This window comes from Bos mutus, chromosome 19 (genome assembly GCF_027580195.1).
Source record: "Bos mutus isolate GX-2022 chromosome 19, NWIPB_WYAK_1.1, whole genome shotgun sequence".
NCBI classification, from domain to species: Eukaryota; Metazoa; Chordata; class Mammalia; order Artiodactyla; family Bovidae; genus Bos; species Bos mutus.
Window position 1 is genome coordinate 14,784,932 of NC_091635.1, and position 18,301 is coordinate 14,803,232.

Below are 18,301 nucleotides of genomic sequence, written 5' to 3' on the forward strand. Positions count from 1 at the left end.
CAGAGGCTAGGGAGGTAACCTAAATAAATATGGGGGCCACTATTCCAGTCTATATATAATTTTCCTCTTTTGATAAAGACCTGGTGTATTGTTTATTGCTGGATAACAAATTACCCCCAAATTTAGCCACTTAAAATAATAAATATTTATTATCTCGCATGGTTTCTGGGGTCAAGAATCTGGGAGCAACTTAGCTGAATTGTTCTTGCTCAGGTTCTCTCATGACATGACAGTCAGGATGTCAGATGAGTCATCTGAAGTCTGCTGATGTCATCTGAAGGCTTGACTGGAGCTGGAGGATCCACTTCTAATATGGTTCACTGGTAGGGCTGCTGGCAGGAAGCCTCAGTTCCTTCCCACAAGGGCTTCTTCATGTGCTGCTTCAGGGCTAGCTACCCCTACTGCTGCTGCTGCTAAGTCACTTCAGTCGTGTCCAACTCTGTGTGACCCAATAGATGGCAGCCCATCAGTCTCCCCCGTCCCTGGGATTCTCCAGGCAAGAATACTGGAGTGGGTTGCCCTTTCCTTCTCCAATGCATGAAAGTGAAAAGTGAAAGTGAAGTCGCTCAGTCATGTCCGACCCTCAGCGACCCTATGGACTGCAGCCTTCCAGGCTCCTCCATCCATGGGATTTTCCAGGCAAGAGTACTGGAGTGGGGTGCCATTGCCTTCTCTGACAGAGAGCCATTGAAGAGAGCAACGAGGAGAAAACTCCAGTGCCTTTTATGACCTAGTCTTGGGAGAAATCCTCCATCACTTCCATCATAGTTCTATCGGTTGGAAGTAAGTTACTAGGTTCACCCCACACTCAAGGGGAGGGGAGTTAAGATCTACCTATTGAGGGAAAGAGTATCAGGAATTTGTGGGGGAACTTCCTTGGTGGTCCAGTAGTTAAGACTCCATGCTTCCACTGCAGGTGGCACAGGTTAGATCCCTGGTTGGGGAACAAAGATCCCATATTCCACACAGTGTGTCCAAATTAAAAAAAAGAGAATTTGTGGGTATATTTTAAAGTCACCAGAGTCTGCCTTCTGGTCATACATTATTTGCATTCCCCCTACAAGCAAAATATGCTAACCTATTCCAAGGCCCCTCAAAGTCTCATCCCATTCCAACATCAATCAGCTGAAACTTCAGAATCTTGCTGTGTTATAAATGATGGAGTTAAGTCCCCCTTGTGAGGTTTTTAAGAACTGTTCCAACTTGGCTGTGGCAATGCCGCTTGAGGGGCAAAAGAAATTAGAGGCCCCTATGGGACATCCTCTGGTGGTCCGGTGGCTAAGACTCCTTGCTCCCAATGCAGGGGGCCTGGGTTCAATCCTTGGGTCAGGGAACTAGATCTCACATGCTGCAACTAAGACCCAGTGCAGAAAAAAAAGAAAAAAAAAAAACCAAAATATTAAAAAAAATAAATTAGAGGTCCTAGAAGAGGGGGACATGGCATGACACGTGGGAAGAACACCTTGGGAACAGGCTCAAGTGAGCAGATGGACAGCTGAGAGAGTGTGAGGACCTGGGGGCAAATGTCATTATTGGGGTCAGGGTGGAGCCCACAAGCAAAAGGCATGAGGGGATTTACTGGTGCATTAGAGTGTCACTAGGTCACAGAGAGGGGAGGTTCAGAAGAGGAACTTGTGGCAGGAACTAAACCAGCCAGACTCCACTGGTACACCTGGTTACCTGGTCACCTGGTGAGGCATCAGGAAATTATGAATGTTTAGAATTTTGCAATACATTTGCCTGATGTTATGGACTGAGTTTTTTTTCCCCCCAAATTCATGTGTTAAAGCCTTAATTCTCAGTACCTCAGAAAGTGACTATGCTTGGAGACAGGGTCTTTAAAGAGGTGATTAAATTAAAATGAGGTTATAGGGTGGGCCCTACATGAACTGATTGGTATCCTTATAAGAAGAGACTAGGAATAGAGACATCAGGGTTGTGTATGCATAGAAGAAAGACCACATGAAGACACAGAGAAGGTGACCACCAGCAAACCAAGTAGGAAGATCTCAGAAGAAACCAAACCTGTGTATACCTTGATCTTGGCTCTAGTCTCCAGAAGTGTGAGAAAATAAATCTCTGTTGTTTAAACCATCCAGTATTCGGTCCTTTGTTATGGCAGTCCTAGAAACCAACACGCCATCTAAATCAAGTCCAAGAATAGATGAGGCTCTTTGGATGTAATTCCCTAAGTACATCTCCTGGACACCTGTGAGCTAAAGAGACAAGTGACCATCCCCCGCACACCCAGGATACAAGGGTGGGACAGTCAAAGGATAACCATGGTACACATTACTGTTTAAAAAGGAGGGACATAAGGGACTTCCCTGGTGGTCCATTGGTTAAGACTCCTTGCTCCCACTGCAGGAGGCAAGGGTTCGATCCCTGGTAGGGGAACTAAAATCCTACATGCTGCAATGTGCAGCTGAAAAGAATAAATAAATAAATAATTTTAAAATAAAAAGGAGGGATATGAGAGGCACACAGGAGTCACTGGTTCATAGCAGTTCTGAAATCCAGCTGGGAAGATGTTGAAATCTCCTTGATTAGGACTCAGCCTATCTCTGCCCAGGAGTGAGTCTCCATGAGTCTCTTTTTATTATTATTATTATTTTTTTTAATTGCCAAGAATTTTATGTAGTAAGTTTGTTCAGTAACATAATAAAAGAGGAATAGTACATTGGCAGAAGTGGAATTAAAGAACATAAATGTTACTCTAAAACAGTAAAACAATGGGATCACTTTCAAGAGCCTCATAGAAAGCTTGTAATTTAAAATGCTACTTTTTCATGATTAATGGGATTAACATGTGACTTTTCCATGATAAAAATCAGGGTACCTGAGTATTATATATATTCAATTCCATGTGATAAACAATATTATAAAGATGTACTTTCCTAATTACTTAAGCAATTGCTTTCAGCTCATTCCATTCTTTGTCTAAATAGCTTGCTGCTGCGACTGCTACTAAGTCGAGTCCGACTCTATGTGACCCCATAGATGGAAGCCCACCAGGCTCCTCTGTTCCTGGGATTCTCCAGGCAAGAACACTGGAGTGGGTTGCCATTTCCTTCTCCTATTTTTTAAGATAAAATCCATATACCATAAAATTTACCATTTAAAAGTGTACAAGTTGGTAGTTTTAGTATATTTATGTCGTGCAGCCATCACCACTATTCAATTCCAGAACATTTTTACCACTCAAATCACTCTGCATTCCCTGCCCAGTCCCTGGCAACTACTAATCTACTTTCTATGGATTGTCTCTTCTGGGCAATTCAGTTAAATGGAATCATACAATATGTAACCTTCTGTATCTGCCTTCTTTTATTTAGCACAATGCTTTCAAGGTTTGTTCATATTATAAAGTATGTCACTACTTCATTCTGGTTTATGACTGAATAATATTTCACTGCATGGATATGATATATTTTATTTATCTATTTGTAAGCTGATAGACATTTGGGACTTTGGGCTCTCATGCATAATTTTACTATAAACATGAATATGTAAGTTTTCATACATAATGTTTTCAGTTTTCTAGGGAATGTAAATAGTGGAATTTCTGGGTCACCTGGTAATTTCCACAGTATCAAATGTTGGCAGTGGTGTGGAGTAACAGGAACTCTCCTTCACTGTTGGTGGGAATGCAGAATGGTGCAACCACTTCAGAAGACAGTTTGAAAATTTCTTACTAAACTAAATGTACTGTTACCATATGATCCTGCAGTTACACACCTAGGTATTAACCCAAATGAACTGAAAACTTATGCCCATACACAAACTTGCATTTAATTATAGCAGCATGATTTATAATTGCCAAAAACTGGAAGCAACCTAAATGTCCATCAGTGGGTGAATGGAGGGAATTCCCTGGTGGTCCAGTGGTTAGGACCTGGTGCTTTCACTGTCAGGGTCCTGGGTTCAATCCCTGGTCAGGGAACTAAGATCCCACACACAAGTCAAAAAAAAAAAAAAGACTGTTTGCATGGAATCCTGCTTCTGCAAGCCCAAGAGTAACTTCCCTGTATCCTCATGTTCATAGGTCCCTAGGCCTAAGGACTGGTCACAGGAAGGCAAAATTGTCTGCCCTCTTCGTAGGACTCTGACAATTAAAAAATTGGTGGGTGGGGGAGACATAATTTCAAATTTACAGAAAAGTTGCAAGAACAATACAAAAGTTGCAAGGACAGTACAAAGAATTCCTTTGTATTCTTCACCCAGATTTCCCCAAATGTTAATATTACTACATTTGTTTTGTACCTCTTTCTTCCCTCCCTACTCCTCTCCCTCCTTCCCTCTCTCCCCCTCACACCCTTTTTTTTCCTCTACTTTTTGAGATTAAGTTGCAGACATGATGCCCCTTTACCTCCGAATACTTCAATGTCTAGTTCTTAAAAACAAGGTGCATAACCACACCTTGTTTTCCATAAAAACAGTTTAAGTCTCAAGATCAGGAAATTCACACTGATATTATAATATAAGCTTCAAATAATATTCAGATTTTGCCAATTGTCCCCGTGATGTCCACTATAAAAGAAAATCCTGGATCATGCATCATATTCAGTTGCCACGTCTCTTTCACGCACTTTAACTGGAAGAGTTTCTCAGTCTTTCAATGCCTTCCTAACATTGACTAGCTATTTTGTAGGATGTCCCTCCATCTGGGTTAGTCCCATGTGTCTTCATAATTACATTCAGGTGATACATTTTTAGTAGGAATGTCACAGAAATGTTGCTGTTTTCTCAGTGCATCATATCAAGAGGCACTGGCACCAGTACCAGTAACAACATTGGGATGTTTATTTGATCACCACCTTAAGGTGGTGTCTGCCAGGTTCTTCTACTGAGGATCTGACCAAGTCTACTTCCCTGCCAGAAGTCCTCTGATGCAATTGAGGCAGAATGGAGACTGTTCACTGCTGAACTGCAAACAATCCATCAAAATTCAGCTGAAGTGACTTTTCTGTGGATCCCTCACCGAGCTTCCTTTTACAGACTTGAAGTCTTTACTGGGACTTTGATGGTGGGCCAATGGTTAAAACTTCACACTTCCACTGCAGGGAGGCAGGTCTGCTTTCTGGTCAGGGAGCTAAGATCCTGCATGCCACCTGGTACGATCAAAATATAAAATTAACTGGCTTCCCTGATGGCTCAGTGCTAAAGAGTCTGCCTGCCAACACAGGAGAAACAGGTTTGATCCCTGATCCAGGATGCCCGTGCTCTGCAATAAGAGAAGACACAGCATTGAGAAGCCTGCATGCTGCAATTAAACAGCGGCCTTCTCTCGCTACAAACAGAGGAAAGCCTGTGCAGCAATGAAGACCCAGCACAGCCAAAAGTAAATAAACAAAATCACTGGAAAACACCTGGATGGTGGGAAAGATTGAAGGCAAAAGGAGAAGGGGACAGTAGAGGATGAGATGGTTAGACAGCATCACCAACAATGGTCGTGGGTTTGAGCAAACTCAGGGAAATAGTGAAGGACAGGGAAGCCTGGCTTGCTACACTCCATGGGGCTGCAAAGAGTCAGATACAACTTAGCAACTGAACAACAATAATATTAAAAAAACAAAAACAAGAAACAACCAAACCTTGGCTTTGGCCCCTATTTCAGCATTTAGCACTCTCTACCGTGACTGCTGACTTGACGGTAATCTAGCACATTGCCGGGCACATAGTCGGTGTTTATAAGTGTATAATGAATGAATGAAAGTGCTAGGCTAGAGAAGTGGGTGGGTGAGGAGAGAATAAAGAGGGAAACCAAGACTGATCGGTTTCCAGGAGGCTCTCTTCCTGATACAGGGAGTACCTGTGTCTGGAGAGGAGGAAGGGTGGCTGCTTCCAGGCATCAAGACTGGCTCCCTCCTCTCCACTCACGGCAGAGGCAGTGTTTCAGGACTGGGAGGCTGGTGGGTTATTACTGGTGATCTGGGTTAAGTGTTGAGGCAAGATCTTAGTGGCCCCTGCATTCAAGGCAGCCATTTCCAGGATTCCTGTTACTGCACCAGGAGAAAGGCCCAGGGAGGGCATGACATCCTCTAAAGAACCGTATATTCAGTGCTGAGAGGGCATGGGGGAGGGGAGAGAGGCAAACATCTGGTCACTGGATGACCTGGCTGTGCAAAACTCAAGGAGGAAAGCTGATAAGACCTCATCTGCGAGTCGTGACAAGGGAAGTGTCTAAAAGTGAAAAGAAATCCTAGACCAAAGTTCCAGGTGTGGAGAAGTTATTCTGAGCAAGGAGCTCCTCGACAGAAAGGATGCAGAAGTTCAAAGTGAACAGGAAGATTCTACAAAGGAGCCTTGGGGAAACAAAAGGCAAAATATCAGGACCCAATTTCAAAAGGAAAAAAAGAGAAAATAGAATTAGATCCAACCTATATACTTGTGTGTGTGTGTGTGTGTATATACATATAAAACATATTATATATATAGTTAATTATAAATAAGAAAATTAGACATAAGATAAACACGCTTGTAAAAGGCAAAGCCTCATATTAAAGCGGGAAGCCAACTGGCTCAGGAAGTTCATATTTCCTGCTCACTTTGTTTGCTTGGAAAACACAGCAGAGCAGACCATCTGGGGTAATTAATTCTGGGGTAAAAATGTCAGAACTTGGGTAAACAAAGAGTAGTGCCAAGATAACAGCAATCAAGTGGAACTAGGAACTGAAAACAGAAACCGGGTTTCATGAATTCAAAGGAACAGAGTTCTGAACAAAATTCAGAAGAAGATTCTGGGGACAAACCTATTCTGCTTTGGCCAATTTTTGAACAACAGAGGGTTCTTACTTTTACATTTCAAGGTAGCTCAGGTTTCAAATCAATTTCTGTAAAAATTCTACAAAGAAAAGATGTGTAAATCACATATTCAAAAACAGCTCCTCTCCCCATAAAACCTTTCTCCTCAAAATTCCACAGCCCAAAGCCACCAAATCTGAAAAGGTTAAAATAACTGTGCAGAGGTAACTGGCCTACACAGTGGTAAAGCTCACCTTGGTGAACCACGCTTTAGTTGTCAATGGCACACATGTCCAGAAAGCCTGCAGAAAAAATTGGAAGCAAAAGTTTAAAGCTGAGCTTCTCAGACACCTCCCCCTTCCGGTCTCAGTGCCAACTAATGACATTCCAATGTGTAGCTTCAAAAAACTACTGGGAATAGCATCTCAGAAATAACAAAAGAAAATGTTTCTTCTTCCCCTAGAGCTGAAAAAAAAAAAACAGATTCTATTCCACAATATAAGGCTGCTGCTGCTGCTAAGTCGCTTCAGTCATGTCCAACTCTGTGCAACCCCATAGTTGGCAGCCCACCAGGCTCCCCCATCCCGGGGATTCTCCAGACAAGAACACTGGAGTGGGTTGCCATTTCTTCTCCAATGCATGAAAGTGAAAAGTGAAAGTGAAGTTGCTCAGTCATGTCCAACTCTTAGTGACCCCATGGACTGCAGCTGACCAGGTTCCTCCGTCCATGGGATTTTCCAGGCAAGAGTACTGGAGTGAGGTGCCATTGCTTTCTCCTCAATATAAGGCTAGCTTTGACAAAGTTGTAAGTAGAAAACACTCACTAAAGCATCAATCTGAGTCTCCCATCTTCTCTCAAAATATTATATTTGCAAACCATATGTCTGATAAGGGGTTAATATTCAAAATATGAACTTCCAGATGTTCAAGCTGGATTTAGAAAAGGCAGAGGAACCAGAGATCAAATTGCCAACATCTGCTGAATCATCAAAAAAGCAAGAGAGTTCCACAAAAACATCTACTTCTGCTTTATTGACTACATCAAAACATTTGACTGTGTGTGGATGACAACAGTCGAAAATTCTCCAAAAGATGGGAATACCAGATCACCTGACCTGCCTCTTGAGAAATCTATATGCAGGTTAGGAAGCAACTGTTAGAACTGGACATGGAACAACAGACTGGTTCCAAATAGGAAAAGGAGTACGTCAAGGCTGTATATGGTCACCCTGCTTATTTAACTTATATGCAGAGTACATCATGAGAAATGCTGGGCTGGAGGAAGCACAAGCTGGAATCAAGATTGCTGGGAGAAATATCAATAACCTCAGATATGCAGATGACACCACCCTTATGCCAGAAAGCAAAGAAGAACTAAAGAGCCTCTTGATGAAAGAGAAAGAGGAGAGTGAAAAAGTTGACTTAAAACTCAACATTCAGAAAACTAAGATCATAACATCTGGTCCCATCACTTCATGGGAAATAGATGGGGAAACAGTGGAAACAGTGTCAGACTTTATTTTTGGGGGGCTCCCAAATCACTGCAGATGGTGACTGCAGCCATGAAATTAAAAGATGCTTACTCCTTGGAAGGAAAGTTATGGCCAAACTAAACAGCATATTAAAAAACAGAGACATTACTTTGCCAACAAAGGTCCGTGTAGTCAAGGCTATGGTTTTTCCAGTGGTCAGGTATGGATGTGAGAGTTGGACTGTGAAGAAGGCTGAGCACCGAAGAATTGATGCTCTTGAACTGTGGTGTTGGAGAAGACTCTTGAGAGTCCCTTGGACTGCAAGGAGATCCAACCAGTCCATCCTAAAGGAGATCAATCCTGAATATTCATTGGAAGGACTGATGCTGAAGCTGAAACTCCAATATTTTGGCCACCTGATGTGAAGAACTGACTCACTGGAAAAGACCCTGATGCTGGGAAAGATTGAAGGCAGGAGGAGAAGGGGATGACAGAGGATGAGATGTTGGATGGCATCACCGACCCAATGGACATGAGTTCGAGTAAACTCCGGGAGTTGATGATGGACAGTGAGGCCTGGTGTATTGCAGTCCCTTAGGACTTCCCTAAGGGTCCAGTTGTTAAGAATCTGCCCTGCAAGGCAGGGGTGTGTGTTTTTTGCAATGCAGGAGATTCGGGTTCAATCTCCGGTTAGGGAACTAAGATCCCACATGCTCATCAGTTCAGCTCAGTCGCTCAGTCATGTCTGACTCTTTGCGACCCCATGGACTGCAGCATGCCAGGCCTCCCTGTCCATCACCAACTCTTGGAGTCCACCCAAAACCATGTCCATTGAGTCGGTGATGCCATCCAACCATCCCATCCTCTGTCGTCCCCTTCTCCTCCTGCCTTCAATCTTTCCCATCATCAGAGTCTTTTCCAATGAGTCAGCTTGATCTCAGACATGTGACTCCAGAACTGTGACATAACATATTTCTGTGCCACCCAGTGGGTTATGACAGCCCCTGGAAATAAATACTGCTGTCCCATATAGAGCAAGACCATTACTGGACTTCCTTATCAGTCAGGTTTCTGTTAAAACAAGACAGCATCACTAGGCATTTGCCTCTTCTCCCACGTGTGGCAGGAGAAACAAAAAGCTCACGTAACTTGAATCTGTTTCTTTTGAACGGACAGCCCTGATTGGGTGACAAGTCTGACCTGCTTCCATCCCACCACAGTTGCACCAGGGTACAGCTGTTTGCTTTCCATCCACCATTAACCTCTGCTCCTTTCCTATTGGTTGCTCTTCTCATTGTTAACTTGCAAGCCCCCCTTTAAAAATTAGGTTCTGTGGACAAAGAATGTCCCCTGCCATATCAGTAAACAAAGGATCCCGTGGCCATCATGTCATCAGCCACTGCAGCCACCCACGACTGTGCACCCTGAGATTTAGAATGGAGAAAAACAGGACACTGGTTCCTAGTTAAGATGCATATCAAGAGAATAATTTCAATAAGCCCAGACTCTTGCATCTTCCTATACACAGAAAAGTGCTAAGTCCATTAATTTGAGAAGTCTGTTTTTTCTCTAATTGACACTAATCTTTTGATGTTCAACTACCTTTTATTTATTTATTTGTGGTTTCTTTTTTGCAAAAACTTCTTTATATCCTGACTCCTCCCTCACCTCTTTGGAACAGTCCCTCAGAGTTTTAAGAGAGACTGTAGCCAGGGGCTTAAGTCCTCAGTAAGTCTGCTCAATAAAAACATAATTCTCAACTTTTAGCTCATGTTGTTTTTTTTTTTCAGTTGATAGTACCTTATGTCTGTTTTAGGTGTTGCAAATGTTTTCTCCCAGCCTGTCATTTACTTTTTCTCAATTTTTAAAAGGCATTATTTTTCATAAATATTTAAAACTTTTATGTAACCAAGTATATTAACCTTTTCTTATATGGGTTTCTCCATTTCAAGATCACAAAAATCTCCTATTTCTTTTCCCCAATATTTTTACAGTTTTGTTTTTTATGTTTAGGGATCAGACTTTATTTTATTCCAGTTGCACAGCTCTATGATCCAGCACCACTATTTTTTTTAATTGAGGTATAATTGATCAGCACCATTAACTGAATAATACAATCTCTCCCACAGATGTGAAATGTCTTTTATCATAAATTCCTAGATACATGGGTCTGTTTCTGGCCTTTATTCACACTGACTTCATTTGCCTCTCTTTAGCAATCGACCATAGAAATGTGTATGCAAACAATCTGAACGGCCTAGACGGTGGACTAGTGTAGAATGCAGGCCTGGACTGTCTCCTGTGGGTTACCACTTGGTTGTTGGCTGCCATGCAAAAAATGTGGGAGGTCAGATCTTCCAAATTTTCAAGAAGGGCTAGACATTCAGATTTTTATGTGAAATCTGCTTTGAAAGTGATGGCAATTAACTTTTAAATATAAAAGACATTATATGGACAAAACATACTTGCAAACTGAAAGCAACTGGTTCCGCTCCAGATGCTGAAATGTGATAACACAGAGGAAGGCTGGGCTGGGTCTAGGTGTCCTCTTCCAGGTCCCTCCACTGTAAACACTAGGGAGCAGAAGAGGAAGACTGAGGTAGCAGCTCCGGAAACCTCCGTTATTTGCAGCCACCCCCTGGGAAAGACAGTAGCATAGTGCCTCCTTTGACCTCTTACCCACAGGAGCTGATGGTGTGGTTCCTGGTTTGCTCCGCCATCAGGAGGTGGTAGGTCAGCACGGGGTGGGGACAGGGGGCAACATCAGTCAAGTTGGGCCTCCCAGGCCCTGATTGGCTGAGTGATACAGGAAGGGGACATGAGGTACTGGCCGAGGATGAAGCCCAGATTCTGATCCTCCACAACAAGCTGGAGAGTGACATCACCTCCTGTCTAATAATAGTGCAGATTTCCTGGATGTCTAGCTTAACACTGTTTCATCAGCAAAGGAATGGCAACAGTGATCTCCAACTCTCATGATGAGGATAAGATCTGAAGGTAGCAAGGACAACTCACATCTTAGAACTTTGCAAGCATTATCTCACTGTCTTTCACAACCACCCTGTGAGGCAGGCATCATCAGGAGACTGCTCTTGGCCCAAGAGGAAGCCAAAGTTGGGGGCAATCAGAATTTTTTTTTGGCAGTGCCAAGGCATGTGTGAGATTTTACTCCCCTGACCAGGGATTGAACCTGTACCCCTTGTACTGGAAGCACAGAGTCTTAACCACTGGACCATCAGGGAAGTCCCCCAGAATGGTTTGAGATGATTCTGGGATATGCAGGAAGAAAGAGCTGGAGAGTCAGAAACTGCAGGCCCCTTCTCCTTCCCTGCATCCATGTCTGTAGAATTATTCACTTAACAAACCCTTACTCAACACCTCCGATGGGCTGGGTCCTCTTCCAGGCCTTGAGAATACAGCCGTGCACAGATCCTGGGCATTACCCTCCCCTTTCCTCTGAACTATGACCCAGACTGGCCTGTGCTCTATTCTTCTCTGGCTGAAGCAGTGACCTCAGGCCAACTTTTGCAATTTGCCCTAGTTGTTTCCCGGCTATTGGTCACTTCCTGGAATGTATGACCGTTCCAGGACTACACCACGTCATGCTGTGCTTGAGGCACAGAACACCGGCAGGCTCAGACCCAAACCCCAGCCATGCCTTAATTTTGACCTATTTTTAAATTACGTTTCAGGCAGGTCAATCCCTGTGGATGCCATTGTGAGAGCAGGGTGGGTACATCAGGTTTCTCTTGAAGCAGGAAACAAAGCTCAGCTGGTGGGGCAGCCAGTCTCTGGGGCACATGAGCTCAACCTCTTTTCCTCTCATTATTTGTCCTTCATCTACATCTTTTTCTCTGATGCCCCCATCTTTTGGGTTCTGTGCCTGAGGAGCAGGAACAGATACTCGATACATGCAGGGCAGTCCCACCAGCTCTACAGGGCTCAGACCCCATCAGTTTATGTTCTGCAAGCAAACATCCTCTTCCATTGAATGTAGTTGGTAGAACTGTGTGCATGCTCAGTCACTACGTTGTAACAGACTTTTGCAACCCTATGGACTGCAGTCTGCCATGCTCCTCTGTCCATGGGATTTCCCAGGCAAGAATACTGGAGCGAGTTGTTATTTCCACCTCCAGGGAACCTTCCTGACCCAGGGATCAAATCTGAATCTCCTGCATTGGCAAGCAGGTTCATTACCCCTGAGCCGATTGCAGTACAACTGCAGTCCCCCCTACCAAAGATTTGTCCAAGTCCAAACCCCGAGCAACCATGAATACAAACTTACTTAGAAACAGGGTCTTTGCAGATGAAATTAAGGTAAGTATCTAGAGATGAGATCATTAATTAGGCTGGGCCCTAAGTCCAACTACATAGATTTGGAGTCCAACGGGTCCTTGTAAGAGACAGAAAAGGAGCACACACACAGACCAAGGAGAGAAGGCCACGTGAAGACAAACAGGGGCTGGATCTGTACTACTCTGAGCCCAGGGATGCCAAGAATTGCTGACAGCCACTAGAGAAAGGAGGAAGGCCTGGAATGGATTCTCTCTTGGAACCTCCAGAAGGAATGAACCCTGCCAACACCCTGATTTCAGACCTCTGGCCTCTAGGACTAAGAAGAAAGTTTTTTTCAATCTTTTTTTTTTTTTTTTAATTTTGGCTGTGTCCTCAGCATGCAGGATCCTAGTTCCCCAACCAAGGATCAAACCTGCTCCCCCTGCATTGAGAGCTCACTGTCTCAACCATGGACTGCCAGGGAAGTCCCCAAAGCTCTGCTGTTTTAAGCCTCCAGGTTTGTGGGAATTTGTTAGGGCAGGTGAGATCAGAGACTGGAGCCGCCTGCCCCTCTGACTCAGGACTACCAAGAACAGTGTTCCTGAGAGAGTGGCCTTCACTCCTTTCATCTGGAGTCTTGGTTACAGCTCTCAGGTGGCTCTACGGTACCCAGAGGCACTAAGCGTCCACCCAGCAGATCTGTTCACCAGGACAAGAGACCTGAGGCTGCCTGGGAGGTGCTGGGCTCCGAGGCTTCGAGAGGCATGGGATCGACGTCCTCATCCACGTCAGACCGGTCTGGTCCAACCTCAGCCCTCTCTTCCTGCCTGACCCAAAGGCTGCTTTCCAGTTGTTCTTCGGCAATTTCTAGCTCCTCCTCTGTGTGTAAAACAGCCACAGTTTCCCGGGGCAAGTGTGAGGAATAGAGTCCAAATTTGGCTTTACAACCAAACATTGCCTCGTATGGACTCTGCTGCAAGGAACCATCAAAGGCCTGATTCCTCACCATCTGCATGAACCGCAGGCCTTCGGTCCAATGATGGGAGTGGTTACTCTGCATCCAGGCACTCAGCATGGTCTTGACATCACGGCTTACTCGCTCCAGGAAGCCCTGGCCTTGGCCAGGGTGGGACTTACCAAGGACAATCTTTAGGTCTGGCCATACCTCGTTGAGCTCATTAACAACCTGGTTTGTGAACTCCATGCCACTGTCAGATTCTAACACGCTGGGTGGACCAAGAATTGTGAAAATATCCAACAGGACGCTGACTACCTCGTGGGCCTGCTTGGCTTTTAATGGCCGTAAAATAATGAACTTGGTTAAGTGGTCCTGGTAATACAAAATGAACTTGAACTCCCCATCAGCATTTGACTGCATATCAAGGATTTCAACTTGGCATCTGGAGTCATTGTCCTTACATGGCATGGGCATGGGTGCAAGGCCTCTCTTGGGTACTGGGTTCTTCTGGTGGCACTGTTTACACAGAGTCAGATATAAGACAATGACTTCTTTGGTGACATTCCCATATTTGCCTTGCAGCTCCTTGAGCATGCGTGTCCGCCCGCCATGGCCAATATTGAGATGTGTGTCGTGAAGGATGTCAAACAGCTCTTCCTTGTGTACGTAATACCGTATCCGATCTCGTTCTCTGTGAGCAGCCTCTATGAGTTTCTCTGTGCCTGCTACAGAAATCACATCATATTTTGCTGCACGGCGATAATCACGTGATGACTTCTTCCCCTTCTCCTTAGCTTCTTTGACTTCCTTGATTGTTTGAAAGTACTTTTCTTTGGAAAATACCTTGCTGTTGTAACTTTTGCTTTCTACCAACTTGGTCACGCTGGTGAGAAACTTTTCTCTCATGGTACTTATCTCCATGTCTGTTTCACTTGGATTTGAAACACCACGGGGATCATTTCCAGCTCTCTGTGGTGTCGTGGAGAATTGTAAGAAGTCTCCTAAAGAGATGGAGAAAGAAGTGAACAAAGTTGAATTTTGATGATATACCACCTGGAAGTCTTTCCCGCCAAAGTTCTTTATAATTCTTTCATCTGATTTTTGAAGATATGGAAGAAAGATACTAGAGTGCTGGTATAAAGCAGTAACAGAATAAAAATACCCAGAAAGCCCACTAGGGCCATTCAAAACAAGAGCATGTCAACAGAATTTTATTTATTTTTAAAAAATTCAATGTATTTGTTTATTTTGGCTGTACCCGGTCTTAGTTGCTGCATGCAGGATCTTTAATTGTGGCAAATAGGATGGAAACTGGACCCCCTGCAGTAGAAGCACATAGTCCTAACCACTGGACCTCCAGGGAAGTCCTGGGATTTTTTAAATGATGACTTTTCCCTGTCAGTTGTACACACGGTCATTAAATGAAGACTGAGTCCTTACCCTGAGGGACCGCATTCTCGTAACTGTTCAGCATTATGCCTCTGCTGCAGTCCTTCCGAGGGGCTTCCTAATACTTCCAGTCTTTGGTCAGATCCTCAAATGTTGCTGCCTCCCCAGAAGACATTATCTACTGCCACAGGGACTCCTGTGCCTTGGGGCCTGGGCTGAGGAGCAGCTGCAGCAGAACTGGGGAAGAGACCATGGAGGTTCTGGGAAAAAAGGCATGCCCACATGCATGACTGAATGTGAGCATGTGAATATCACACAGAAGAAAAGAGAACAGGGTAGAGGAAAGGTCTCACATCCAGTAAGACGAATCCAGCTTCACAGTAATGAAGAGGGGTTTTGTCCTCTTGGAGGGTCTGCCGGCCTGGCCTGTCTTGATACTGCCTGAGCTGGAGCCCACATATTTTTTTTCCAGAACGAAGCAGAGTGTCCAACTGAACCTGAGCACTCCCAAGGTTGGGAGACACTTCCAGATACAGGTTTAGTGGTTCTGAATAGAGGCAGCAGGGCCTGTTTTCAAAAATGGACAAATTATACCTGGGGATAGAGAGCTATGTCAGGAGATTATCATGCCAAAGAGATACCCCAAATGGGGTCCACACACCACCAAGATTGGAGAATTCCTCTGGAAGAGAACTTGATACTCAGGTGTCTAAATTGAGGTTCCTTAGGACAACTCCGGGATATAAGATGTGATGAGCCCAGGGGAAGCCTTCATATGATGATCACAGGAATTCCAACAATCTTTCGAAAACAAGATCCCCAAGATGCCAGCCATCACATGAAAAGCTGAAGGCCAGGGCAGAATCCTAAGAAGCAGAGAAAGATGGAAGCATTTAAAAGCTCTGAGGAAGAGTCTCAGTTAAGCAAAGCTTGATTCCAGGTCCTGAATGTCCTCCACTAAAAAGACTTCGGATTTCCTTGCTTGGCATCATTGGTTAACTACATGACATTCCTGATTCTAAAGACACTTCTGACATTGAAACTGCTGATTTAATGACAATTTTCTTTTCACAGGGAAAACAGAGACCCTACATTAAATGAACAATTCAGATTTTTAAAATGTGAAAAATATGCATTTTAGAATCAAAGAAACAGAATGTTTGTAAAATACTCTTTAAGCCTGAGCTCCACATTCTCAATGCAAATGGACATTTTAATGGCTCTGAAAAGTCCTTCAGTTAAACAAAAAAGAGGTTTCATCCATTAGTCCCATATAATCACTGACATGGGGCTTTGTTTCCCAAGGACTATGTATTATCATTCTACAGTCCTTAGAAGACACTTGAAACCACAAGATGGTCAATGCAAACCAGGAAGAGCTTCTAGACTACTCACTGAAACCAGCTTCTCTCAGAAACTGGCTGCCCTGGCTGCTATTTGAGGCCCTCAGGCAACTACACAGGAAGGAAAAGTCTTACCTCCATCCTATAAAAGAATGAAGACAGGCTGGAAATAATTTATAATCAAAAGATGGAAAAATCTCAGTCTTCAATATTCGAAATTGTCCTTACCCAATCCCATGAAATTCTATAGCTGGAGAGTCACATTTGGCTAATGGACATATTTCGGTTAGCCTACCCAGTGTTTGTTTTTTTAAATTGGATGAGTTACCTATATTTACAGACTGGGGAGTTCACTTAAAAATCTAGATTTCTAGCTTTCTTGAAAAATGGGACGATCTGGTCACACAGGGAGCTGTTTGGCTTGGCAACATCTGTCTTGAGTGGAGAGGCAGTAGCTCCTTTTGGATAGTCCACACTCTCTGGCTTCCCACAGTCTCCAAGCCAGCTACTAACTTTGTCACCTTAACTACCCACCCCTGCAGTTAACCGAGTTTTCAACACCTGTTCTAAAGCATAATGAAAAAAACAAGGCCCCAAAGAAAGGTGGCCAGCTTCCTGGTGTGATCTGTTCTGGTGGGGTAACTGACATATGACCTTGTTCACAGAAAACTGAAAAGATCCTCCTTCCTCACTCACCTGTGAGTCTGCTTTGGCTGCCCCCGACCTGGAATGCCTTCCATTGATCTTCCAAATCACACCCAGCTCAGGTCAGCATTCTTCCTGATGCACTCTGATTGCCATCTGTCTGTCCCTCCTCTGAACAGCCAGCACCACTCACTGGAGCGCTTTGCCTTTTTAGTCAACTGGTTCAGGTGTACACAACATGGAAGACTGAGGCTGGGGCTTCTATCTCGCTGTATCCCCACGAATACAGAGCTGAACAAAAGATGTTCAAAGAATATGTCAAACAGTTGGCTTACAGAATAGTAGAGAGACAGTGCAGAGGTATGTTTGAGTCTAGGCTTGGGAAGTCGATTTCTGATTCATCTCTTATTGAATAAGCGGAGCAAAGTTATTGAGGCTTCAGCTTCCATAACAGAATGGGGAGAATGCTAGTCTACATCACTACAGTTGTGATAATGCAGATAAAGCACTTAGCACAGTGCCCCGCACCTTAAACAAAACAACCTCCCGCTTATTCCTGAAGACCTGGCTCGGGCATCAGGTCCTTTGTGCGGTCCTGAGTCCCAAGGTCTCCGCAACACCTTGCCCTGTTGCCCGCGGGTTCCTCTCGGCAATTGGGACCCGCCTACTCCCCCAGTTGAATGAAAGAGTCAGGTCGGGGGAGGAGAGACCGATCTAGGGATTCTTGCGAGAGGGAGGCCCAGAAGAAAAAGATGAACCAAGAGCACAGGGTCGTGAGCCGCCTCAGCCCCAGCCCACTCCACTGGCGCCGTCCGGGACCCTCCTGCCCACCAGCTCCAGCGGCTCCGGCAGTCAGACGCGCCGGAAACGGCTCCCTGCCGACCGGAAGCCCCTCCCCTCCCGAGGGAGCGCTCAAAGATACAGCGGCGGACCATATTCTCGGCTGAGACACGGTGAGGTTCCTGAGGTGAAACCTGGGGCTGGTCGAGGTGCCACCTTGGCTAAGGCAGACACCGACTCGGGTTTCCGCGGCAGCAAAATTGGTCATCTATTTCCCTACGTTGTTGTTAAGGCCCCAACATAAATAAATGCTCGCCTCCAGCACGGAAAGTACGTTTATGTGCTTAGGCTAAAGTGAGGAAGGGCGGCGGCACAAGTGTTGCCAACAACTAATCCTGCACTGCATCACTTCCTCCTCTCGGAGGAACTGCTTTTTAGGTGAGTACTTTTTGCCTCAGATTTTAAGCTAAAGATTTCTTTTGGCCTGACACCACTCACTCAACATCAGTGCAGAAAACAAGGTGGTAAAGGGGGCCCTCGGGTATTTCGCTGCATCCCTAAAGTGCTGCTTTCTGCTGTTAAAAAAAATTACTATATGAGTCCATTATTATTAGATGCTCAAAGTTGGTTAAAAAGCCAGCTTTTTCCACGGTACTTTTCATTAGTGCAATCAAGCCACAAGATAAGGATGGTCT

The 18,301-nt window shown here is 44.5% G+C and overlaps 1 protein-coding gene across 6 annotated transcripts; it reads right to left on the reverse strand.

The window, feature by feature from the left end:
• Nucleotides 1–163: 163 nt before the first annotated feature.
• KRBA2 (KRAB-A domain containing 2) lies at nt 164–18,229 on the reverse strand. 6 transcript variants are annotated; one of them, XM_070389460.1, is made up of 6 exons: nt 16,878–18,229; nt 14,890–15,704; nt 13,212–14,450; nt 10,682–10,789; nt 6,999–7,046; nt 164–5,111 (listed from the first exon to the last, which is right to left on the reverse strand). In XM_070389460.1, exons 2-5 carry the CDS (start codon nt 14,921–14,923, stop codon nt 7,015–7,017), a joined length of 1,413 nt encoding a protein of 470 aa, XP_070245561.1. In that variant the 5' UTR covers nt 14,924–15,704; nt 16,878–18,229; the 3' UTR covers nt 164–5,111; nt 6,999–7,014. The 6 variants fall into 6 exon arrangements, with proteins under 6 accessions (XP_070245561.1, XP_070245560.1, XP_070245558.1 ...); XM_070389459.1 differs by having other exon boundaries at nt 164–5,224; XM_070389457.1 differs by having other exon boundaries at nt 164–10,789; nt 14,890–15,075; nt 15,192–15,704.
• Between the last annotated feature and the right edge of the window lie 72 nt (nt 18,230–18,301).